The sequence below is a fragment of the Lithobates pipiens genome, unplaced genomic scaffold (genome assembly GCF_037356315.1).
Source record: "Lithobates pipiens isolate NorthernLeopardFrog02 unplaced genomic scaffold, aLitPip1_a1.2 Scaffold_19, whole genome shotgun sequence".
Lineage (NCBI taxonomy): Eukaryota > Metazoa > Chordata > Amphibia > Anura > Ranidae > Lithobates > Lithobates pipiens.
Window position 1 is genome coordinate 70,073,318 of NW_027507764.1, and position 25,933 is coordinate 70,099,250.

Below are 25,933 nucleotides of genomic sequence, written 5' to 3' on the forward strand. Positions count from 1 at the left end.
AGTCCAAAAGGAAACAAGTAAGAGAAGTCCATTAACAATGTTTACATACAGACTACATGCAGGCTACTTAGGAAGATCACATTGCTGAACAAGTTTACATTATAAGAAAGTAGTTAGACACATCCATACATTTACTATTCTGTAGCAATAGCTTGGAACCACAATACATTTTACTCACTTTTCCTGCTATTTCTAAATCTGCTTTGTCTTTTATGGCATGTCCAGTAAACATCTTCATCCTGATGACAGAAGAAATGGCCAGGATTGGTATAATGGCCAATAGGAGAAGAGTCAGCTGCCACCCATAAATGAAAGATATGATAATGGCAGTACCCATGTTTGCAATATTCTGGGAGAGTGATGCCAGTCTGGCCCCTGTAGCCTGTAAGACATAAAATAGATGATAGTGTTCAATGAAATCCAAGTATTTGTACATTGTCACCAGTCATTATTTCCATAGTAAATGATCCACGATTTTTATTTGTTGATACTGAATTATGGGGAAAGCAGTAACAGTAAAGAGAAGTATGGATAGCAGTGTACTTTTACCAGAATAAGGACAATAAACTGTATACTGCAATGCAGAGACCCTAAATCGCCTGCTGTTATTGTTACTACACCTCCCTACTGCCAGAGCCCCCCAAAATGCCTTTGTAAGTATCTATTTTCAAAAATGAATCACTTGCACAGGACTGGACACTATCCCTATAACCCTTGCCAGTGCCGAGACCTAGTGACAAAATGCTGAGGCACCAAGTTCTGAATTGTGGGAAAGAAGGGAGGAGTGTTCTTGTGTGCCCCATAACCAAAATTACTGTAAGGGGCTTATACACCTCAAAGTAGAACTATAGTCAGAACATGAGCCTCACTGTGACATAAAATCCAGACACTGTGCCCATCAAACGCAGCCACTGTGCCCATCAATTGGCGCCACTATACCATCAAACACAGCTACTGTGCCAAACGCAACCACTGTGCCCATAAATTGCTGCTACTGTGCCAATGCACAAGTATATACACATGCACAAGTAAACTCATACAGCAAAGTAACCCTTATGCCGCGTAAACACGACTAGACTTTCCGGCAGACTAGGTCCAACGGAATCAGGGGGCTAATCCGATCGTTTTTCATTAAAAAAATCCAACGGACCTAGAAATAGAACATGTTTCAAATCTGTTTGACAGACTGAATTCCTATCGGGGAAACTGTTCGTCTGTATGCTGGTCCAACAGACCAAATACGACGCAAGAGCAGTTATTGGCTACTGGCTATTGAACTTCCTTTTTTTAGTCCCGTCTTACGTCATCACGTTCAAAACTAAATGACTTTCGAATGGATTTAGTCCGTTCGTGTGTGGGCAAGTCCGTTAGTTCGGAAGTCCATCGAAACTCCGCCGAAAGTCAGTCGGACCTAGTCTGCCGGAAAGTCCGATCATTTGTATGCGGCGTTACTGCTCATATTTAGCACTGCCTGTGTGTGACAGTCACTGTGTATAAAAATCTCCTCCTTGATTACTGCTGTTTGCCCTTAAACCAAACATGGAACAAAACTAGTACAATGTGTGTAGCCAGGTTGAGCTATAATCAGTTCCATTCTCCAGGGCTCTTTATTTACATAGATTTTTCGATTGATTTTTCTCCTTGCTCTATCCTTCACCCACACAATCCCTTTTTATATACAGCAAACAGTGAAGCTGATTGGTCTCTGGTCCTACCTGCACATACTGTCCTCTGTATGATGTGTCAGTCCGCTCCTCACCATCTAACACACTTCAATAGGCAGCTCCTCTATCCCGCGACTAGGAGCTGTATGCTTACTCTGCTTCCTGGTCTGAGTCACGTGGTGTGCACATCAATCCCAGCATGCTCCGCTCCTCTCCTCTCCTGCCTCATCCTGACTTAAACAAAGCAACTCTCAGGCGGAAGCCGGCCGGCGATTTGGATTGCGCCGCAAGGTGGGTTAAAAGCCTGCAAATGAAGTGCCACATCTGCAATCTTGTGATTGCATTGATGTGACGCTTCCAATAGTGCACTGTGTCCGGCGCCCGAACACAGTGCACTTAAAGGATGTTTTTTTTTAAAGGCCCGCTTTAAAAAAAAAATATTTTTTATTTTTTTGACTACAGGAGGGGGGGCGCCCCCTATGGACGGGCCGCCACTGTATGTAATACATTACAAATAAGTGCCTATACTGTTTAAAATCTAGTAATACTCTGTCTCTCCCTGCTCTGCACATGCTCAGTTGCTCTCTATTTTTCAGCACTATTGCAAATTTGTAGAGGCTGATCTGCTGACAGTCTAAAGATTTACAGCACACATTCATTTTGATAGCATAATTATTAATGTGAAATGTATGTTTTTTCTAAAGAACATCATTTTTTTAATCAAGTTGTTATGGGTAAAGTTCCACTTTAAGGAACAGATTTTTTTTCTTTCGCTCAGACGACACCTTACAATATGTAAAAGACATGACAAAGTCACAAAATTAGTTCTAAGGGTAGTTGAAGATTTTGGTACATTTATAGAAAAGCCCTTACTATTCTCTATTGGTCTAGCACTTCCACAACTCACTCCATAAGATACCTCAGCTTAGTACACAGACAAATTTAAATACTTAGGGATTGCAATGAAATATCTTTTGAACAATTACTTTGGACTGAACCTGACCTCTATAATATAATATAACCTCTATAAAACTAAAAGTATTGCAATTTCTCCTATTAAACTTAGTGGGCACATAAACCATATACAGAATAAACATTTCTCTTCTCTATACTCCCTAATCTTTTCATTTATATGCAATGAGAAGGAGCTACACATCAACAAATGTGTTCTGCAAGAACACCAAGGTCTATCAGTTACACACTTTTGGGAGGTCCAACTGACATACCTTAATGACTGGTTCAATCCCTCAGTGGAAAACAGTGTTGCCAACCTACTTGATTGACATTTACTGACACTACATCCAAAATTTACTGGCACATCCAAGTTTTTACAGGCATTTCCAAAAGTTACAAAATTACAGTTTTAAGTTCAAATGTCAGTATTTAGGCTACACACAAGTACAATATGCAATTAGTAATGTGATTTAAGGTAAATATAAAGGCAAAAAACGTATTTCCTATTTTATTTTCTATATAGTAAGTAAATAGCTCAGGGACAGGACTCAGGAGGGCAAGAAATTAGAATGGGCAGACATGCACACATGAAAATGACTCTCGCAGTGACACTGACAGCAGTGTGCAGCACCACAGATGATGATGATACCTCACCGACACAACACGTCTCCTCCCGAGTCACATAACAGTCTCTCTCCATGCCAGGTGGTCCCTTCAGTCCACTCCAGTCCAAACAGCACTAACAGTCCCTCTCCCGGCTTGCCTTGCTCCCGTCCTACAGACCTGCACACTTGGCTCCACCCGCTCTGCTCGGCTCCCTTTCTCCATGACATCACACAACATGCTCAGGCACTGGCTACACCAGGCGTGCCCTCCACCAGCACCGCCTGAACACACTGTATCAGGCACTCGGATGGTACCGGCCGCCTTTTTGGATGCACAGTCCCAAGTCAAGCATCACAGCCATATTTTTTAATGGCAACCTTTTCCTGTCACTGGCATTTACTGGCAGGAGAAACGTGCCAATTTTTTACTGGCTGCCAGTAAAAATACCGCCGGTTGGCAACACTGGTGGAAAGAATGGTCACAATCAGGGGCTCTATGAAAGACTAATCGATCAATTGCTTCGAGTTTTTTAGAGTTTGCCTTCATAACAGCAATTGTAAAATTCTCCACTTGATATAGAAATTATACTTTGGCATAAAAGCAAAAACTTATGTAAAGATGTTGACAGTCACACCAGTCTCACCCAATTCACCTCTGTGGTTCATCCCATTCTTTATGACTATATAGATGTGATCTGGTGGGTCAATAAAGAATACATTATGTTTGTCATGTATTTGAAAATGGTAAGATTGTTACCTATGAATATCTTCAAAACAACTTTGAGTTTATCAATCATCACTTCTACAGGTTCCTTACTTTCTGACATCATCATCTGCTCCCAAGCAGGTTATAAACATTTATGGTTGGCTCCAAACACAGACCCCTGCTTCCTTCAAGAAGGCCTGGCCTCAGTGATGTGGCAATATGCCATTCCTAACAAAGGAGGACTTTAAAGAGGTTGTAAAAAAAACAACCTGTAAGACAAAGGCATAATGAGCATAGTGCATAATGCATTGCATACTAGTTCATTAGGAAATACTTAGAACAAAGCGATGTGATTGGCCGGAGCCATGATGATGTCACTCCCACGTGGAAGCCGCCGGTCACAGCACAGGGCCTTGAAGAAACGGAACGGATGACCATTCTTTCAGAGCGCATGCGCCGATGATGTCATTAGTGGCGTATATATATAATAACTCCTGAACGGTGCAAGTGTAGGAGATATTTACAGTACCTACAGGTAAGTCTTATTATAGGCTTACCTGTAGGTAAAATGAAACAAGAAAACTTTACTACCTCTTTAAGGAAATTTAAGTTTTTTTTATTTTTTTTATTTGATGGACGCTAGCCAGGGCCAGATTGACATAGGGGCTATTGGAGCTGCAGTTCCAAGCCCCTTACCTTAAGATAAAAAAAAAAATCACAAAAACCCTCCTCAAAAAAAATTATGGAGGGTTGTGGCTCAGCGACCAGGGGTCACAGAGACCCAAAATTTTGGGGGAAGACCAACGGGGCTCCTATCATCTATGGTTCTGGAGACACAAACAAGGCTTCTTGCGCAGCCTGTCAGAACATACATACAGAGCAGCCAGTTTAACTACCTCACATCCGCGCTATGGCCACAACGGCGGCCACAGCGCGGATGTGAATTCCCGGGAGACCGTCATATGATGGCCTCCCCTGTGCACACTTCTTTGGGCGGAGCGTGCTGTGATCACCAAGTCACCTATACTTACTCACCGATCTGAGTAAGGGGCCGGTCCCGGCTCCTTACCATATGATCAGCTGTCAGCCAATGACAGCTGATCACATGATGTAAACAAAAGCTCAGTGATCGTTTTGTGATCGCCGGCTCATCTTAAAGGGACATCGGTCATCGATCATCGGACATTGGTCCCGAAGAGGAAGACACAATTATGTCTCATTTATACCAACCAACAGTGCCCACAAGTGCAACCTATTGATGCCCACAAGTGCCACTTATCGATGCCCACAAGTGACACTTATCAATGCCCACCAGTGGTGCCAATCAGTGCCACCTTGAAGTGCTGCCTATCAGTGTAACCGATCAGTGCCCATCGCTGCCGTCCATGAGTGCCCATCAGTGCCACCTATCGGTGCCCATCACTGCCGCCTCATCAGCGTACATCAATAAAATTTTAAAACAAAAATTTTTTTTTTTTTTAATTCTGTCTTTTTAATAAAAAAAAAAAAAAAAACGAATAAATTGCACAGGTGATCATGATCAAATACCACCAAAAGAAAGCTCTATTTGGGGGGAAAAAATGATAAAAATTTCATTTGGGTACAGTGTTGTATGACCGCGCAATTGTCAATCAAATTTCGACAGCGCTGAAAGCTAAAAAATGGTCTGGATAGGAGGGGGTTTAAGTGCCCAGTAAGCAAGTGGTTAAATACAAGCTGGCACACTCTGTTTGCAGCAGACTGAGAGGATGAGCTCACAGTGTCTCTCCTCACTTCTTGACCGTGGCACTGAGCTCAATGGACAGCTTGGAGCCTGCAGAATTTGACAGGCAGCACTGCCTGTCAAACTCGCCTATTGATTTCAATGGGGCCACTCTGCAACTGCAAGCCAAACTCGTTCGCAGTAGTAGCATAGTCCAACAATGTAAAACTACTATTCAGCAATGTAAAAACAAAAAACATGAGAGGCCCACAAATGCACCATTAGGGTTGTCCTCATAAAAATAGGCACCCGTCTCAAGAAAGCAAGGGCCCAACAGACTTCAGACATTTTGGGTATCATCAGAACACTGGAGGCAGTACATAAACAATCTTTGGCCACACAGGTGCTGCAGGACCTTATGGGCCTAAGGAATTAACTGAAAACATTGGCACTGTTCAGAGCTAAAGCAGTCATAGAAAAATGCAAATGCACTTTTTATGAACACAGCAATAAATGTGGCAAACTGCTGGCGAGGGCCTTGAGGGCCCAACGGGCACAAACCTTCATTCCAGAACTTAGGAAGGAGGGGGGAACTAAGGTTCACACCACCGAAGAGATTGCAGACCAGTTTTTCAAATACTATACCTCCCTCTACAATCTACTGCGCCAACACTCTGCCAGAGGGCAATCCCTAGAAAGAGAGGCAATATGGGAATATATCCGGAAGTCGGGCCTTCTGCAATTGCCGGAAAAAGCCTTAGGGGTATTAGAGAAACCGCTCTCGGGGGACGAGGTGACCCTAGCGATAGCCAGAATGCAAAATGTCAAAGCCCCGGGACCAGACGGATACTCGTTGGTGTATTACAGAACCTTTGGCGCCATTCTGATTCTTCATTTCTTAGCTGCTTACAATGAGGCTGGTGAAGGAGCGATCCCCCCCGGTGGACTCATTGAGGGTCTTTATTTCTGTAATACCCAAGGAGGACAAAGACCCCCTACTGTGCCAAAACTATAGGCCGATATCTCTTCTGAATGGCGACTTGAAGATCTTCACAAAGGTTTTATCAATGAGGCTTTCAGAATGGGTCCCATCACTAGTAGACTCCGACCAGGTTGGGTTTGTGACATCAAGAGAGGCGAGAGACAATACTACGAAAGCAATTAGTCTGATTTACGCCGCTAAAACACGGAATACCCCGATGTTACTGCTCTTGACCAATGCAGAAAAGGCGTTCGATAGGGTCCACTGGCCTTTTCTAATGGAAACCCTCCGCCACATAGGACTGGGACAGAGAATGCTAAATTGGCTCCAAGCCATCTACTCCAAACCTTCTGCCCAGGTGAAGGTCAACGGGCGGCTCTCCTCTGCCTTTGACATAACCAATGGTACAAGGCAGGGCTGCCCCTTGTCCCCGCTGATCTTCATCCTATCTTTAGAGCCCTTCTTGCGCACAGTGAGGGATAATCCCAACGTATCCAGCATCAAACTGAGTGATTCCCTCTCCCCCAAAGTAGCAGCTTTCGCTGATGACCTGCTCTTCTTCATATCCAATCTCCTGATCTCTGTGCCCAACTTAATGTCAGAATTTAAGAAGTATGGAGCGTTGTCCTTTTCTGTTTCAATATTTTTATTGAAAAGTTGAATAAACAGGAATAAACAAGAGACTACAATCTGCTCCTTGTGCGCCCTTGCAGGGGCTACAAAGCATGAATATAAAACCAAAGGGCCAACCATCACATTATACTTATAATAAACAGAAGAAAAGGAGGGAATATGAGTAGGGGATGGTATCGAGACTGGATCCAGAACCAGGCAACTCATTCCCTCGTCGTTTCCGGAGGGCAGGCCCTTCTTCCACCACCCCCTCCTACGCAGAATTCGTTAGCAATGGGAGAGATTACAAAGAAGAGTGAGGAAAAATAGGGAACAAAAGAAGAAAAGATAGAGAGACAAGAGGGGGAAGGAAGGGGGGGGGGAACGTTCGGGTGTGGGTGCCTCGCCAAGAGGAGTTAGACCAAGCCCAGGCATGCAGCTTGGAGCACGGGGAACTCATAGGAGATCCACGGCTCCCAGATTTTTAGAAATTTAGCATGAGAATCATGAACAATACTGGACATACGTTCCTAAAGTAACATTGCAGTCATGCGGGTTTTAACACCTTGAAAATCTACCCGTTGGGACTTCCAGGCTTGGGCAATGGTCCGCTTGGCCGCTATAAATAGATAAGTAGCCAACTTCTGTATAGGGCCCCGCAAACCAGGTACCGGGCAATGTAGGAGAGCTAGCTTAGCGTCCCTTCGGATGGTTAGGTGGAAAAGTGTCTGCAGCAAACCAAAAATCCTAGACCAGAACCCCACCAGCCTTGGGCAAGTCCACCATGTATGCATAACATCACCTCGCTGTCCACAGTTGCGGAAGCACCTGTCCGTACTCCCAGGGAAAGCCTGAGCTGTGCGGGCAGGTACCCAATACCATCGGAGCATTACTTTATATGCAGCCTCCAGGGTATTTGTGTTAAACGTGGTGATTGTTTTCCAGGCCCTGCTCCAGTCCTCTGGGTCTACTGGGGTCTGGAGAACCTTTTCCCATTGAGTCATATAAGAGAGGGGTGCTGATGGCGAACGGCTATTCAGGGAGGCATAAATGGCCGAAATAAGGCCCGGGGACCCTGGGGCGTGTTGGCATGAATGTTCAAAAAAAGTTTTTTGGAAGGGGTAGGTGGACCTGCGGCGCAACGCTGCAATCCAGTGCTTTAATTGGATAAAGTGATAATGCTCGCTAGCCGGCACCCCTTGTGTTTCCCGGATACTCTCCCAGGAGGGGAATAAGCGTGAGGAAAGAAAATTTTGGACTCGTGGGTAGCCATGTGAGGACCACCAGGAAAATGCCTGGGGCTCCTCCAGTACCGGGGGGAAAAGAGGGTTATGGGTGATGGGAAGTAGGGATAGAAAGGGGGACATCAGATTGCTGGAAAAGCGAACACCTGCAGACTATGTAGGAGCATGGGGCTGAGGGAGGGAGGGCGCAGATTTCTGGGGAGCCAGAGGAGTGCCTGAAGTGCACAAGGGTCACAGCCAGGCACCTCCAGGAGCACCCACAGAGGAACATCCGTGGTTGCATGGAGCATAGTCAACGGAGCGATCTGGGCCGCTGTGTAGTATTTAGAGATATTGGGGACCCCCAAGCCTCCCCGGAGCCTATGGGTGTAAAGGGTTGCTCTAGGTACCCTGGGGCGTTTGCGCGCCCATATAAATTGGAGGATCCTATTCTGCAGGAGTCGAAGAAAAAAAGGTGGTACCCGGACAGGCAAAGCACGAAAATAATAAAGGACTTTAGGAAGGATGGTCATCTTCGCCGCCGAGATCCTGCCTACCCATGAGAGTGTGGGGAATTGCCAGGCTTGCATAAGGGTGGACACTGTTCGCAACAGGGGATAATAATTAGCCGAGAAAAGGGAAGAATAAGACGGTGTCAATTTGACACCTAAATAATCAATCGAGTGGGAAGCCCAACGGTGTGGAAAATGGTCCTGAAGGCGCTGCACCAGTTCCAGAGGGAGGTTAACATTCATCGCTGTGGTCTTGGAGAGGTTAATTTGAAGACCTGAGAAGGCCGAGAATCGGTCTAATACTAGGAGCGTTGTCCTTTTCAAAGGTCAACTTCCAGAAATTGGAAGCGTTAAACGTTTCACTGCCAGCCTCCTTGTACTCCTTGCTATGAGAGGATTTTCCTTTTAAGTGGGCAAGTTCCCATATTAAGTACCTGGGCATCCGACTGCCCAACAAACTGGAGGGCATCTTCTTCATCAACCCCCCCCCCCCCCCCCCCCACTGCAAGACATTAAAAAGGACCTTGAAAGGTGGCAACAAGGCATGTTCTCGTAGTTCGGGAGGTGTAATATAATAAAAATGAACATTATGCCCAGAATACTATACCACCTTCAAGCCCTCCCGGTTAGGATCCCAAATACCTTCCTCAGAGCAACAAACCGAGCACTGACTATGTTCATCTGGGCGAGTGGGCATCTGCACTTGGCACAGTTCATCCTGCGTCTACCAAAAGCGCTGAGGGGAATGGCTTTTACAGATGTCTCACTATACCACGCAGCATGCCACCTGACAAGGATCATTGACTAGTGTCAACACGGGACACTCAAGAAGTGGATCAAAATAGAACAATACCTGACAGGGGCAGCCCTGGTGCCAGAAAGACCTCCCCAGAACAAGTGACAAAACACCCTACGGTGGGCGAGACTTTGAGACTAGCTCAAAAAACCTACCAAGAGCAATCGATCGCTTCTCTGCCCTCACCACTGACCTCAATAATAGGGAACCCCGACTTTAAACCGGGATTGACAGATACCAGGTTTGAGGTTCTCAGAGATAAAGATAGACATCAGCTGCGCCACTTCATCAGAGGCAGCAGGTGGATGTCTAGAGATGACATAATACAAGACCCCCTTTTGGACGACCTTCCCTTTTGGCAGAAAATACAACTAGCACACTTTATTAGAGCAAGCCCAACCGCAGCTATTTTTGAGAAATCTTACACCATTCGAGCTTCTTTGCTCAGAACTAGAGCCGATTAGGCACACAATATCGCTAGCTTATCAAATCTTGGTCACACCCCCCAAGGAATTTAGACTTCCTTATATAGCTAAATGGGAACGGGACCTGGGAATACAGCTGACCGAGAGGCAAGTGGAGAGAATACTTCTCTTCATGTACAAAACATCGATGAGTGCCAACCAACAAGAGTCAGGATACAAAATCTTGTCACACTGGTACTACACCCCAGTCAGAATACACGGCATGTTCCCCCAGAGCTCAGACCATTGTTGGAAGTGTGGAGAAGAGGCAGGAAGCCTCCTTCACATCTTCTGGTCCTGCAGGCTTCTGACCCCATACTGGACAGAGATACATCGCATTATATAAAAGTTCACAGACAAGAAACTACCCAAGACCTCTTTTTAATACACCACCATGACATACCAAGCAAAACGTACATAAAGTCCATCCTCCCAGCACTGATCACGGCAGCAAAAAGTTGGACCCCCTTTTTCTGGAAACAGATGGAGCCTCCGAGAGTGGCTGTGTGGTTGACGCAGGTAGCAGAAATGTAATGAGTATGGAAGACCTTGTGGCCACAGACAGGGGCCTCACAGAGCAGTTCCTCAAAAAATGGTACTATTGGCTCAGTGACCCCTAATCGGGTGTGACAACACAGATGGGGGGCTGGAGGATGGAAAAATTCCCCCTACTACCCCTCCTTCTCCTTCCCCCTGGGCCTACCCTCCCTGCTGGAGTCTACCCCTTCCCCCTTTCCTATCTCCTTCCCCCTCTTTAACTTACTTTACCCTCACATTTCTTACTCTATCTATCCCTTTAAAGGAACGTTGACTCATGAATCGACATCAAATATCACCCCATACTGGCTAATGAACCAAAAATACCAACACAAGGGACACAAGGAGCTTCACACTCACGAGACTGTTATAGACATAATATGTTTTAATCTTCATATGCTCTGGAAGTCGAGATGCGCAGACATTGTAAATACAACAAGTTTCGCCCTTTGTAACCAAGTATGATTACAGTTACTGTATTGTTATTTTGAAAAAAAAAAAAGGAGGTACCACTCATTGAAAAGCAATCCACCACCACAGATCACTTTTCAGAGGGCAGTAAGCATTCCTGCAAAGGTGAAAGAAACTTGAAACATCCATTTCACACTCACCACCAACCAGGTCACTCCCCAGCCACCTCCCTTCAACTTATATCACAGGTGACCATTTCCAAACCTGCAGATGACAGACCCTACTCCAAAAGATATCACTCCCAGTTACTCCTCCCACCTGCTGATTGATATGCCTCCATGACCACCTTTCTCCCCAGCCTGTCCCCACACACCCTCTCACCTGCTGACCTATGGATGGGGGAATCACTCCTGCAGTGTTATTGTGTTCTGTCAGTGGGCAGAACACAACTCCTCTCCTGTACATACTGCCCACTTTCATAAACTCCTCTACTGTACATAGAGCCAGCTGTCATACCCTCCACACTCCTCTCCTGTGCATACTGCCCACTATCATACCATCCACACTCCTCTCCTGTACATACTGCCCACTGTGATACCCTCCACACTCCTCTCCTGTACATAATGCCCAGTGCCCACTGTCATACCCTCCACACTTCTCTCCTGTACATACTGCCAACTGTCATACCCTCCACATTTCTCACCTGTACACACTGCCCCCATAATATTTTTCACACACCTCTCCTGTACACACTGCCCATATCATACCCTCCACACTCCTCTCCTGTACATACTGCCCACTGGCATACCCTCCACACTCCTCTCCTGTACATAGTGCCCACTGTTATACCCTTCACATTCCTCTCCCTCACCTGCCCTGCCACTTTTATACCATCCATACTCCTCCCCTATGCCTCTTACCCACAAAAACAGTTCTTTAAAATTATACTGAATATCCTCAATGTTACCAGCTCTAGAATGGGCACACTTGTTAGTTCAGCTAAAGGAAATCTCAGTCCTCATATTTGTTCTGCCCATTATTAGTACTCATCTAATTTTGTGATTACTACTGTGATGTATAGAGGAGCATAGCGGATGTCAGCTACTCTAAATATACCACTGGTAAAAAAAGTGTCCCTGAAAATATTGTTGACAACTATGCACTTGGGCACTGCCCAAGGGCCACCAGGTCAGTAGGGGGCCCCATGAGAGGCTCCTGGGATCCTGTGATATTAAAGCGGTAATAAACTTTGCTAACATTACTACTTTTTACCAGCCCTGAGGTAGGTTATGCCATAATGTACTAGTATGCACAGCATACAGCATTAGCACATTAGGGTACACTTACCTGTCAGACCGAGCCCTCCAGCGCTGCGCTGTGATTAATCCGACAGGTCCTGGGCGCTTCCATCTTCACCCAGTCTTCCTTCCGGGTTCTGTGTTTTGGGCACTTGCCTTGGCTGGGCTGCATTGATGTCACTCCCACGCATGCTCATGCGCATTCTCTCTCTCTCTCTCTCATCCCCCCTCCATTACCTCTCACTCCTCTCTTATCCCCTTTCTCTCTCTATCATCCTCCCTCCCTCTATTTAATTTAATTTGTTATAACAAAAATGTATTACATTTTTATTTATTTATTATTTTTATTTTTTATAAAAAGCCCACCAAAATACTCAGCACCAGGCCCATTATGTTCCTAATCCTGCCTTGTTGGTACACAGGACATTCACTTACAATTTAATTTAATTCAAAGATCACACTACACTCCTTACAAGATGTATAAATTGGCAATCAAATCTGTCCCTTACCCCAATCTCATTTTTGTTCTGAAACACCTGTGGACTTTCAGAATGAAGATCTGTACTTTGTCTTCTGGTCTTGTCTCAAATCATCAACATTTTAGTGACAGGTTCACTCATTACTGATGATTTTTACTTTTCTCCAGCAGCCTTAACCATACAAAAGTCTGGACAAATGTTAGCCTTCATGGGGGCATTACAATGTAACAACATTCACACCTATGGGGAAAGTCATATTCTTACAAATGCCCATTCATGACTGATTGATTAAAATGTTCTGACTTATTCATAGGACAAAACAGGAACCAAATGAAGAAAGGTATTAGTTACTTACTCCTTGAACCTTCGAAGCATCAGAAGCCAGCCTTGTGGTTAAGGCACCAGTGCTGTTTTTGAAGTCATCAAACCATCCAATTTCCTTTAATGGAAAAAGTGCAAAAGAAAAGAATTAGCCAGAAAAAGCACAGATTTAGAAATTGTCATCATTTGCCTCAACTCTCATTGCAGCCCTGTCCTTAATTAAAGAATAACTACACTTGCAAACAAAATGTAAATTACTGCACCTGAAAGTCAGTACAATCTAACCCTTCACCTCGACCAGTGCCAGAACAAGATCATTTAGCACCCAAGGCAAAAAAGGCCAACATGTGCCCCGCTCTCCATGAGCTATGAACTATTTCAGTAGTATAGGTTTCAAGTTTTGCTCCTTTTCAACCCCTCCACTTTGCTGAAGTACCTAAGAAGGCTTTGTCTTCTGCCTGCCCTATGACCAAGCCCTGATCTTAACATACCCTTATCAAAAAAAACAGGAAAAATGTTAACCTGGCAGAAACCAATGATCTATGGAAACAGGCCTCCTCAGCTACCTTTAGGCATGCCTATCCTACATGACTTCAGTCAGTCAACTGTAAGCAAACTCTAAAAACAATTAACATCCAATGGGATGCCAGCAGCCTTTTTTTGATATAGCTCTCTATCAGATCATTCCCATGTTCATACAGAAAACTGAAAAAAAGATTTTAAAAGCAGGACATGTAGAGATTGCTCCTAGGATGCTAGGGAGCAGGACACAAAGAAGGTAGAAAATTCTCCAGGTCCCTTTCAAATTGTAATTTACTTTTTGGTATTTGTCTATCAGTACAAGGGAGAACCCATCCGTTATAGGATGTTCTGGTTTGCCCTTATAGTATGTTATGGGATATAGGGAATTTGCCCATATCTAAGATGGTGTCTTTGGCCGGACCTCTACGTCTCAGAACGAGGTCTAGCTCTATTTAATGGTGGTGCGTTGCGGCTTGCCCATTCCCCATTGAAAACGTCACGTCTGACGAAAAGTTGTGACATCACCACGTTGTGCGAGAGGAGGACGGGCTCCCGATTTGCCAGCTGGCTTGTTTCTATGCGATCAAACTTTTTTTCTTATGTAAGTGCATTTTCGTTTATAATTAAAGGAGTATTGATGATTTTAGATTTTGAATTGCAAGACATCTGGTGTAGGCGAGAGGTTGCAACTGGCTTTTACCATAACGCTCCTTACGTTCTACCATCTGGTAAGCGCATTCTTTTGTCGGTGGCTGGGCACATTAGTGATAGATGTGTGGAATCACTGTGGTGTGTCCGTTTTTGAAGCTAAGTGATTTTCCTTTTACACAAAGATCTTCTCGCTATGGACTTTTATACTTTAATAAGTCAGGGACTTTATGATGAATGTAGTGCTGTTTTATTATAAGCTATTTTTATTTATTGGCACAGCTCTTTTCTTCTACTTCCAAAAAATTTGTATCATTGTGAATTATGAAGGAGGGCTCTTAGCAGGAGAGATACATCAAATATAAGTTATAGTTATCAGAAAAGGGCTATCATGTTGGCCATGGATTCCCAGGGAATATCCCCAGTGGTTGAAAGGGTAGTTTCTCCAAGCCAGAAAGAACTAAATTAAGGTCCACAGGGAGCACATGGTGGCACAAGGGGGCCTGATACAAGAAAAAAAACTTAAATAAAAGTTCTTGTAAAGAAAGGCAAAGCTGGTGACCTTTAGAATGGACAAATAAGGTGAAAACCTGCACTATTAGGATTCTGAGAGGCAGAGTCTTGTCCAATCTGATTTAGGAGGTAATGGTGACAATGTTCATTTACGGTATTGTATCTATGGATTAGCAGCATAGTTGCCCTAGAACATGAAGTGTTTTAGGTCTAAAGAACGATTTTCACACACTTTAAGCATTTTGCCCGGGCTGTATTTTAAAGCCAGCTCAAGACTACAGTGACCTCCCAGACCTTCCCTACTGATAGAGAAAGGTTATAGTTACATTTTCAGGCTGTGTCACATCACAGGACAGAGTAGAGCTGTACATACAGTATATACAATTCAGTGGCTAACCTGTCTCAGCATCGCTTTGAATGTCAGAAGTCTCAGCCTCTTTGTAAGGATCTCCCCTGCTTTCCCAAATGTAAATCCCTAAATAAAATAAAAAAGGACTGAGAATATACATATACAGAGAATATACATGCAATATAATGAAAGCGTTAAATGTATAGAGGCATTATGTATATTTTTATTTCCTGTTCCTGTTGTGTCTAAATATGGCTGTGCAGGTCAAAATAAAGCTAGCTATACAAAACAGTAGATTTCTTTACTTCCGCCCAGGCCAAAAGAGAAAAATCTCTTATGCCGCGTACACACGATCGGAATTCTCGTCGGAAAAATCTCTGATGGTTTTCCCGATGGAATTCCGACGGAATTCGGCTCAAGCTGTCTTGCCTACACACGGTCACATCAAATTCGGATCATTTATAACGTGGTGACGTACAACACGTATGACGTGACTAGAAAAAGGAAGTTCAATAGCCAGTAGCCAATAGCTTCTGTCTCGTAGTTGAATCTAAGCATGCGTGATTTTTGGCGTGTCGGAATTGCATACACACGATCGGAATTACCGATAGAACGTTTTTCCGTCGGGAAAATTGAGAACATGCTATCAATTTTTGGCTGGCGGAAATTCGGACAGCTAAATTCCGATGGAGCATACACACGGTCGCATATTCCGATGAAAAGCTAGATGAAATAGGTATTTTTCTGGCCGGAATTCCGATCGTGTGTACGCGGCATTAAGCATGGATGGAGGAATCTCCCATGTCGATTATTGTATTCTGACAGCTGGTACCCATGGCTGTCACAATACCCAAACAGTGAGTGTATCTGATTAGACAATTTTCCCCTCGGCTCCTTAAGAGAAATTGAATAATTAATTTTTGTTGGGATGACAGGGCCACCTACAAATCATATTGCGACTGATTCAGCAGAAATCACCTGCAATTTGACTTAAGACTCATTAATGTAACAAATCTGGTCAGATACATCACTTCTGCAATACAAGTCTGAGATGAGGATTGTGGCTGTTACTCAGCTCTGCCAGCACATGATGGCAGGAAGAAAAAGGTTTCTAAAGCATTTTCACACAAAAAAACTGTCAAAAATCATAACCTGCAGGAGTATAGGGCTGTCTAACTTAAATTGTGCTTTAGGAGTCACTTCTATCATGTTGTCTGAATGTGACTTCCTGTTCTGTATATAAATGGCACAAAGTAATAACACTGGGTAAATAATACCAAATACTTGCCTGTAGGAAAAAGGTCACAAAAGAGATTCCTCCAAGAGCCACAAACATCAGTGAGAAAAAGTTGCTTCTTGTTCTAATTTCATCTGCCTGTCCTGCAAATACCTGAAAAATAGATGATATTACATTGCAGCAAAGTTATTTTACCATTGTGGCAAGAATGGTGCAAGGGTTAGAACTGACTGTGGCCAACAGGGCAGAATTGAGGGGACGTCTGGAAATACAAAAAACGATATCAAAATGACAAAACTACCTTTCTAAAGTCTAGACAAAACGTATAGAATCCGTCTACCCAAAATTGATTATTCCCTGCTGGAGTGTTAAGCCTTATACCTTTTGGTATGGGGCCATGACCATTGTAAAAAGGTTTCCACCATCTCTGCTAGGCAGGGCTTTTCTTCAGCAGGAACGTGGGGGAAGGCAGTTCCGGCACCTCCAGCAATGACTGTATCTAATGTTAAAGGGTGCTATGGTGTGCTGCATGGTCTATTGATGTTGAATGCTGGGGGATCTATTCTAGAGGGAGGGAATCTATTTTTTCAGGGGGACCTATTGTTGCTGGGGCTGGTCTTATATTACTTGGGGGTCAGTTATTTCTGGGAAAGATGTACTGTTGAGGGATAGGTCTATTGTTGCTGGCTGCTGGAGGTTCTATTGATGCTGGCTGTGGGGGGATCTGTTGTTGCTGCTGTGGGGATTCTGTTTCGGGTGGTCCATTGTTGTTGGGGGGGGGGGGGTCTATTATATCTGGAGGGGGCTATATTGTTACTGGCTACAGTGGACCTATTTTACTGCTTTTTCTGTTATTATTAACACATTCCATACAAACTACTGATCAGCACAAAATACTTGGTTCTGGTTCTGCATTCTCTAAAAGGGCAGTATAGGAGGTGGGTAGGGGGTGGAACCATGAAATGGTGCTCGGAGGTGGGTAGGGGCGGAGAAAAGGAGGAGTTCCTGCACCTTTTCTCTGAGAAAAAAAGCCCTGCTGCTGGGTATATATTTATTTTATATTATGAAGGATTTAGCAGGTGTAGCTTGAGCACACATACTGTGTGTATGTTCGAATACCCAAAATGCCCAAGATAAGTCAAAACTTATGGCAGAGAGATTTCACTGTAGCACCGTGGGGTTTAGTCAGGGAGCGTATCAAAAATATACTTGCCAAGAGTAGTCATCTTGATCGATTGATAGAGATCTATTGATTTCTCCCTAAGTTTGGCCTTGTTGCACTTTTCCCTTCTACCACTAGTTGGCCGGGAACTTAGTGGTACTAGATATGAGAAGGGCAACACAAGGTCAGGTTATGGGTATATGGGGTATCTCAGCCAATGGGTAGTGGTTTTCTTGAATCCCTTTGCCTGCACGGAGAACCTATATATTCGAGTGAGGTCAGGTGATTGCTGTTCTGTGCCACCTGGATGGCTGTCTGGGTGGACATGTGTCATATGCCGTAGATTGGCTTATCCTAGGGGCATCTGGCTTGCAGTCCAACCAAAAGTGACGGTGCTATCGGCTGGAGAACCTGTCAGTGGTCGGAGGTGGAAGGGAAGCTGTCGCCACAAAGGGACCAACCACCTTTACCAGGGACCACAGTGAGTAACTGAAGAAAGTACTGGAACCATATTCTCACTGAACGGACATGATGGAGAATCAGGAAAATTCAGGCGGTAATCAAGTCAGGAACCCAACGTGCGGAGGAGACGCTTTCAGGGCAGCCTTGTGAGTCAAGCCAGGGACCTTGCTGGCTAGCGGGGGTGAAGTTTGAGAAGTATCTGGAGTGCCAAGCTAGGGACCCAGCAGGGAAGCGTGGTAGACGCTTGAGGGAGATACCACCACCAACCTTGGAGGAGCTCAAGGGATTGAGAGTCAGTGAATCAGAGGGTCTATTGAGAGACCAATAGCTCAGTGTTGAAGAACTACAAGAGGCAGTTGTAGTGGAGCTGAAAGAACTGTTACGTTACTGTTAAAGGACTGTTACCAAAGGAGACAGCATTCCTGCATGTGCAGAAGTGGTGCTTTGCTGGGGCCTTTCCCTGCATGGCTGTCCTCCTATTGAAGTCTCAGAGTCTGCCAATTGATTCTAAGGGTGTCCTGGCCCTAACCCTCTTTCCCCAAAAAATACAAAAAGGACTGTCAAAAGAAATAAAAACTCTTTTACATCCAAGAAGTGTCTGGCGCCCAATGACTTCCACCATCTTTGTACCCACTATGCCTCACAACCCACTACATATTGAATGATGTCAGCTATCTTTGGCCTTGGAGGTCCTCATTAGACTGGACAAGGCCGGAGACCTTGCTACATCACTGGAGTGTCCAAGAAAAAAAAAAAGCCAGTGGGTGAATGATACCAGCCTTCATATACAGTTGGGAAAATAATTATTTGATCCCCTGCAGGTTTTGTAAGTTTGCCCACTTACAAAGAAATGAAGGATCTATAATTTTTATCATATGTGTATTTTAAATGATAGAGACAGAATATCAACCAAAAATTCATAAAAAAACACATGATACAAATGTTATAAATTAAGTTGCAGTTCAGTGAGTAAAATAAGTATTTGATACCCAAGCAAAACATGACTTAGTACTTAGTGGAGAAACCCTTGTTGGCAAGCACAGAGGTAAGATGTTTCTTGTAGTTAATGACCAGGTTTGCACACATTTGAGGAGGGATTTTGGTCCACTCTTCATTACAGATCTTCTCTAAATCCTTAAGGCTTCTTATTTGTCTTTGCAACTCGAAGTTTCAGCTCCTCCATACATTTTCTATAGGATTAAGGTCTGGAAACTGGCTAGGCCACTCTATGACCTTAATGTGCTTTTTCTTGAGCCAATTCTTTGTTGCCTTCAGTACAAATACCCCCCCCCCCCCCCCGTAACGCTCCACCTAGTATAACTACCCCCAGTACACATTAGTACAGACTTCCCCCGCTCCCCTCTATGCAGCTTTCCACCCACCATGAAATACACACCAAAGACCAGGCAGCTCAGAATGAGTTCAGTGAGGGGGAGCTCACCCTCGGCTCTATGACCAGAGCTAACGAGAAGCTAAAGAGAGCCTCCTTCTCTCTGAACTGCCACTGGCTATCTGTGCATTGTAACAGGTGGCAGGAGTTGTGGCTGCAGTGCTTCAGATGCCACCCAGTATCATTGCTAGCTGTGGTGCCGAAGACGCTCTGGTGAGGTTTGGACTCCCCTATCCCCCCTCCTTATCTATGCTCCTGTATCTGATCCTTCTGTGTTTGGCTCACCTGGCATGAAGATCAGGACTACAAAGAAGTCAGAAAACAAATGTTTCTACCCAGGCTCCTGTACACTACTCAAATCTGGCATGATAAGAAAACTCACTGTCAGATGGAATGTAACATTAGGCTTATTGCATGACACTTACCCTTTAACAACTAGTAACTGAAAAACAGAATAAGACAGAGGAAAACAAAAAAAACATTATAGATCCACCTTACCCCAATAATCCTGGAGAATATAATAGCGAAAGCGGGCCGAGTACCACCATTGATTATGGCACAGATGACTCCTACCACAAAATACAGCCACTCCGGTTTATTTAGCTTCAGGATCTTGAAGAATGAGACTGGTGGGGGTTCATCACTCTGTGGAACACAAAAGACACCAATTATATTATGATTTTATTATATTATCATTATTGTGATTGAGTCTAACCATCCAGTCCCTAGAGCAAAAAAGTGGCTTAAAATGTATGTATTTCAGCTGGTGGACACTAGGACTAAGTTACTTAGATCATTCCAGGAATTAAAGGACTTATATGATTTACCTAAACAAGCATTCTATAGCTACCTGCAGATCCGCCATTTCGCACAATCTTTTACACCGACCCTACAATTCTCCCCTTTAACTGAGTTTGAAAAAGTATGCCTGGAGGGCTCGTCTCCGAAGGGCATGATCTCACGTACCTACCAAATTCTAATAGTGGATTCCTCTTTGACGGGACTGCGGCACGCGTATATGGATAAATAGGACAGGGACCTGGGGGAGGCTGTGCCCTTGGAGACATGGCAGCGGGTGTGGTCACTAGCAGCTAAAAGCTCCGTTTGCACTTTATATAAGGAAAATCAATACAAGGTTATGCTGCATTGGTATCAAACTCCGTCCCTGCTCCATTCTATTTACCCCTCCGCGGACTCCCGCTGTTGGCGCTGCCGTAGTGCAGTTGGGACACTGTTCCATATTTACTGGACATGTCCACGAGTTGTCCCCTATTGGGAAATGGTTAGGGCCTTATTATGTACCATTTTTGAAGCACAAATACCATTAGACCCCAAGCTGTTTCTCCTGGGCCTCCCTCCTGCCACATTCTCCCGATCCTCCCAAACCCTACTAGCCCACGTGCTGACGGCTGGGCGCTGCCTAATTGCCCTAAAATGGAAGAAACGGGAAATTCCTTCACTAGTTGAGTTACACACTAGAATTAGAGACGTCAGGCGTATGGAATATCTTACAGCTTCCCTAAATAACACGCTTGACAAACATAACAAGGTATGGGATCTTTGGGATAAGATGGAGGCACCCGCCTTTTGAGTGTGGAGGTGGAGGGGGCGCGGGGTCGGTTGGTCGGATGGGCGTCCTTTACTTTACTTTTCTTTCTTTTACTTCCCTTTACATTTCTTTCTTCTTCTCTATCTAATCTGCACCTTTTCTCTCCCGTTCTAGGGCTGTTTGCACGATTCTTCGTGTTTTTGTTCACCTTTCCTATTTTCCTTCTTTCTCCTTAAGCTCCCTTCTTTTTTTGGTCACAGAAAGGTTTGTTAAATTGACCGGTAGCAGGCTGCAGGACTCTAACTCTCCCGGTAACTGAGTGTCATTGTACTGTAATGCTTGAGTTGATGCAATGCTGTATTCTTTGCCTTTGCTTACTGTGGTCTGTGACCGCTTACTTTTATTACCTGTGCCTTATTGTTCCTTCTTTGATTTCTTTGTTTCACTTGAAATTTCAGTAAAATGTCAGTTTTCAAAAAAAAAATGTATGTATTGCCTGTCAAGCAGAAATCATGAATCTTGGATCCCATGATATAAAGTAATATGTCCAAATTCTGCATTGTTCATTACATTATATCAGTTGCCAAGGAGCAAAGCAACCAACGCTGGCCAATCATCAACTCTGCCTTAGGATTACTTCTCCATGGTCAATCAATCCTGTTTATACCTTTAACCACTTGCTTACTGGGCACTTAAACCCCCCTCCTGCCCAGACCAATTTTCAGCTTTCAGCGCTGATGCACTTTGAATGACAATTGTGTGGTCATACAACACTGTACCCAAATGAAATTTTTATAATTTTTTTCCCACAAATAGAGCTTTCTTTTAGTGGTATTTAATTACAGCTGGGAGTTTTATTTTTTGCTAAACAGACAAAAAAAGATGCAAAAAAAATAAAAAAATCATGTTTGTTATAAAATTTTGCAAACAGGTAATTTTTCTCCTTCATTGAAATGCACTGATAGGCGGCGCTGGTGGGCACAGTTAAAGCGGCACTAATAGGCACAGATAAGGTGGCACCGATAGGCACAAATAAGGCAGTACTGATGGGCACAGATAAGTCGGCACTGATGGGCAAAGATGGGCACAGATAAGGTGGCACGGATGGGTGGCACTGATAGGTACCACCGATAGATGGGACTGATGGGCACTGATAGGTGGCACTGATAGGTGGCACTGCTGGGCACTGATGGGCATCACTGATGGGCACTGATGGGCACTGGTACATGACACTGATGGGCACGGATATGTGACACTGAGGTGCAGCACTGTGTGTGCGAGGCAGATTGTGGGCACTGATAGGTGGCACTGTGGGCACTGATAGGTGGCACTGTGGGCACTGATGGGTGGCACTTTTTGGCATATTTTAGGTGGCACTGGCAGGGGGCAGGTGGGCACTAATGAGCTGTCCCCAGCTCGGCCGCCGGTGATTGGCTTTTTTTTTTCTCCTCACGCTGTCAGCGCGAGGAGGAAAAATAGCCCATTGCCGGCTGTGTTGTGATCACATGATCAGCTGTCATTGGCTGACAGCTGATCACGTGGTAAGGGGTCGGGATCGACCCCTTGTTCCGATCTGTGATCAGGTGAGTCTCATAGACTCGCTGATCACAGAGCGCGCCGCGCGCGCCCCTCGTGCACGGGACAACGTCAATAGACGTAGTCCCGGCAAAGTAGGTCCGCACTGTAGCCGTCATTCGGCTATAGCGCGGATCTCAAGAAGTTAAAGTGTAAATCCTTACAAATATCCGGTGAGGTGACTATCCTCAGGTGATACACAGAGATAAAATAAATCCTCCTATATAAGTTGTATCTTTCTATCTGCAGTCTTCTCTTCTCTACATCTGTTCTAAGTGCTACATTTTTAAGCTTGAAGAGTTGTCAAAAAGGGATGGAGAGCTGAAGTTACACTCTGCAGAGCTCAGTGAGGAGAGCTCCGAGAGCTGATTGGAGGGAAGGCAAACACTTCCTTCCCACAGCACACAGGAACAGAGCCCAGGCTATCAATCTGCTGGAGATCCCTTCCCTGTCACCATTTTTCTCTTGGTGTCAGGAAAACTTGTCAGATGTGATTAATGCTGATAGCAGAGGAACAAAGCAGCAGACAGAAATGACACCCAGTGCTCTTAACTGAGACATGTACACACTATAGAGGAATATGCTTACATAGTATTTCATGCCTGAGTTTTACAACCACTTTAAAGCATATCTAAACTTAAAAACAAAAATGTAATACAGTAAAACCTTGGTTTGAGAGAGTAAATTTGTCGTTTTATATTGTAGGCCTGCAATTCTTAGTAATAACTCACTTAAATCTGTCCAAACAAGAGTCTAGTAAGCATCCCGGGTATAATAAAGTTTGAAACACGAAATCATAAATTATAATATAATAAATAACTATAACAAATAATAATAATAAAATTAATTTCCCCACGATTCACTATTGCTCAAGTCTGCAAGTGTTCTAATTTACTATCGCTGTTTTCTAGCTGGTCTAAAACACTTTTTTGTTGCCATGGACAATCTCAAGTTTCCAGGCAGAAAGAACAGTATATATAATATAAAACTGCATGCAGGGCATAGGACAAAGCACTAGGGACAAAAGGGATGTGAAATTATTTCATATAGTAATGTAATCTGTACTGTATGTGTTTTGTTATGTTTTGTGTACTTTTTGAATGCTCGCAGGGAACGGAGCTTGGCACTTGGAGGCATTGGGAGGAGGACACAGCCCACAGACACAGTAGGCGGGACATCGCAGGATCCTGGTGACAAGGTAAGTACACCAGACCAGGATTCTACAATGCAATCCCAAGTGTGGCTCGGGGTTACCGCTAATGGTACTGAAATTTAACCCAGAGCCACATTCTGGAATACCGCCAGGGAGGTTAAAACAGGCACATCTAAGTATGCAGGGATCCGGGGTGAAGCTGTGCACATAGACCGTCCTCCACACCGCCATCAAGGTCCTCCCTTCCACGCTGCACTTCATGAGTGCTTCAAGCCTCGTTTTCCCATCGCTTTACTGCAGGGTAGTCTTCTCGAGTCACGATTGCAGCGGTGACTGACTGACAGCGGTGAGAGTCGGCGGTGCGGAGGGCGGTCTATGTGGACAGCTTTACCCCGGATGCCTGCATACTTAGATGTGCCTCTTTTAATCATCGACCATGTGATTTGCTAAATGTTGTATCTTTATTAAATGTAATCATATTGCTACACTTAGAGGTGCCTCTCTTCTCTTTTATACCCTGTAGCTTCTGCCGGATTTTGCTGCGTATCCCCTTGTGGAGGCTTCCAATTGGAAACGGACATTTTATGGTTATACAACCCATCACATTGCTATAATCTTTTTATATGGACTATAAACTGAAGGATTTATAAATAAATGGTTGTGAAACAAATCATCTGAGTTTCCATTATTTCTTATGGGGAAATTTGCTTTGATATACAAATTCTTAAGATTATAAGCATGTTTCCAGAAGGAATTATGCTCTCAAAATCTAAAGTTTTACTGTATATTGCAGTTTACCAGTCCACTCCTTAGAGGTGGTGGCTACAATAGTTTTCTTTTTGAACTAGGGATCCTGCCAGTAACAAATGTACTGTCCTAAGGGGACAACTTGTATGTGTAAGTACTTACCGTATTTATCGGCGTATAACACGCGCCGGCGTATAACACGCACCCCAAGTTTAGGAGGGAATTTAAAAGAAAAAAACTTTTAGGAGGGAAGTTTAAGGAAAAAAACATACATTTAAAGCGGAGGTCCACCCTAAAGTGGACCTTCCGCTCATCGGAACCCTCCCCCCCCCCCGGCGCCACAATTGCCACCTTTCAGGGGGGGAGGGGGTGCAGATACCTGTACAGTACAGGTATCTGCACCCACTTCCGGGATAGCTCTCTGCGGAAAGGGGCGTAGATTACGCCCCTTTCCGCAAGTGCCCGCCCCTTTCCGCAAGTGCCCCGCTGCCTGCTGGGAAACACACAGATCCCAGAGGCAGCGGGGACCGTCCTTATTGCACAGCGCGACTCGCGCATGCGCAGTAGGGAACCGGGAAATGAAGCCGAAAGGCTCCATTTCCTGATTCCCATACCCAAGATGGCGACGGCAGCACTCGAGAGACAATCTAGAGATTGGCTTCGGGTGCCGACATCGCGGGCGCGCTGGGCGGGTAAGTGTCACTATTTTAAAAGTCAGCAGCTGCAGTATTTGTAGCTGCTGGCTTTTAAAAAAAAAAAAAAACGCGGAGTCCCGGTGGACTCCCGCTTTAAATGCACATCAATGAAGCCTTGTCCGTGTCATTTGCAACCTTTCATTTAGCCTTGTCAGTCATTTGCAGCCTTGTCAGTCATTTGCAGCCTTGCATTTAGCCTTGTCAGTAATTTGCAGCCTTGTCTGTGTCTTTGCCATTTAAAAACGGCACTGCCGAGATACAGAGCGGGTGTCCTGTGTATCTAGGCGGTGCTCGGTAGTTCTCGGTAGTTCTCTGCAGCTTTCGGGTATTTTCGGCCGCACTCTGCAGTTCTCGCCTATTTTCGGCAGTTCTCGGCTATTTTCGGCCGTTCTCGGCTATTTTCGGCCACACTCGGCCGTTCTCGTCAGCTTCCGGCTTTCGGAAAGCGGCCAAGTACGGCCGAGTGTGTCCGAAAATAGCAGAGAATGGCTGAAAATAGCAGAGAACGGCCGAAGATCTCCGGAAGCCGCAGAGAACTGCAGAAAGGTTTACAAACAGCGGGGGAATGGCGTATAACATGCACCCCCGATTTCCCCCTGACTTTAGGGGGGGAAAAGTGTGTGTTATACGCCGATAAATACGGTAAATTTGACTTGGAATGAAAC

At 44.6% G+C, this 25,933-nt stretch overlaps 1 protein-coding gene across 3 annotated transcripts in view; it reads right to left on the minus strand.

Moving 5' to 3' along the window:
• LOC143996051 (ATP-dependent translocase ABCB1-like) overlaps window positions 1–25,933 on the minus strand; it is a 102,276-nt gene that overhangs the window by 32,536 nt on the left and 43,807 nt on the right. For all 3 annotated transcript variants that reach the window (XM_077490858.1, XM_077490859.1, XM_077490860.1), the window contains 5 exons: window positions 20,048–20,194; window positions 16,587–16,688; window positions 15,347–15,424; window positions 13,301–13,384; window positions 179–382 (listed from right to left, as the gene is read on the minus strand). In XM_077490858.1, the coding sequence (XP_077346984.1) occupies window positions 179–382; window positions 13,301–13,384; window positions 15,347–15,424; window positions 16,587–16,688; window positions 20,048–20,194 (615 nt within the window). The remainder of the gene's footprint in view (window positions 1–178; window positions 383–13,300; window positions 13,385–15,346; window positions 15,425–16,586; window positions 16,689–20,047; window positions 20,195–25,933) is intronic.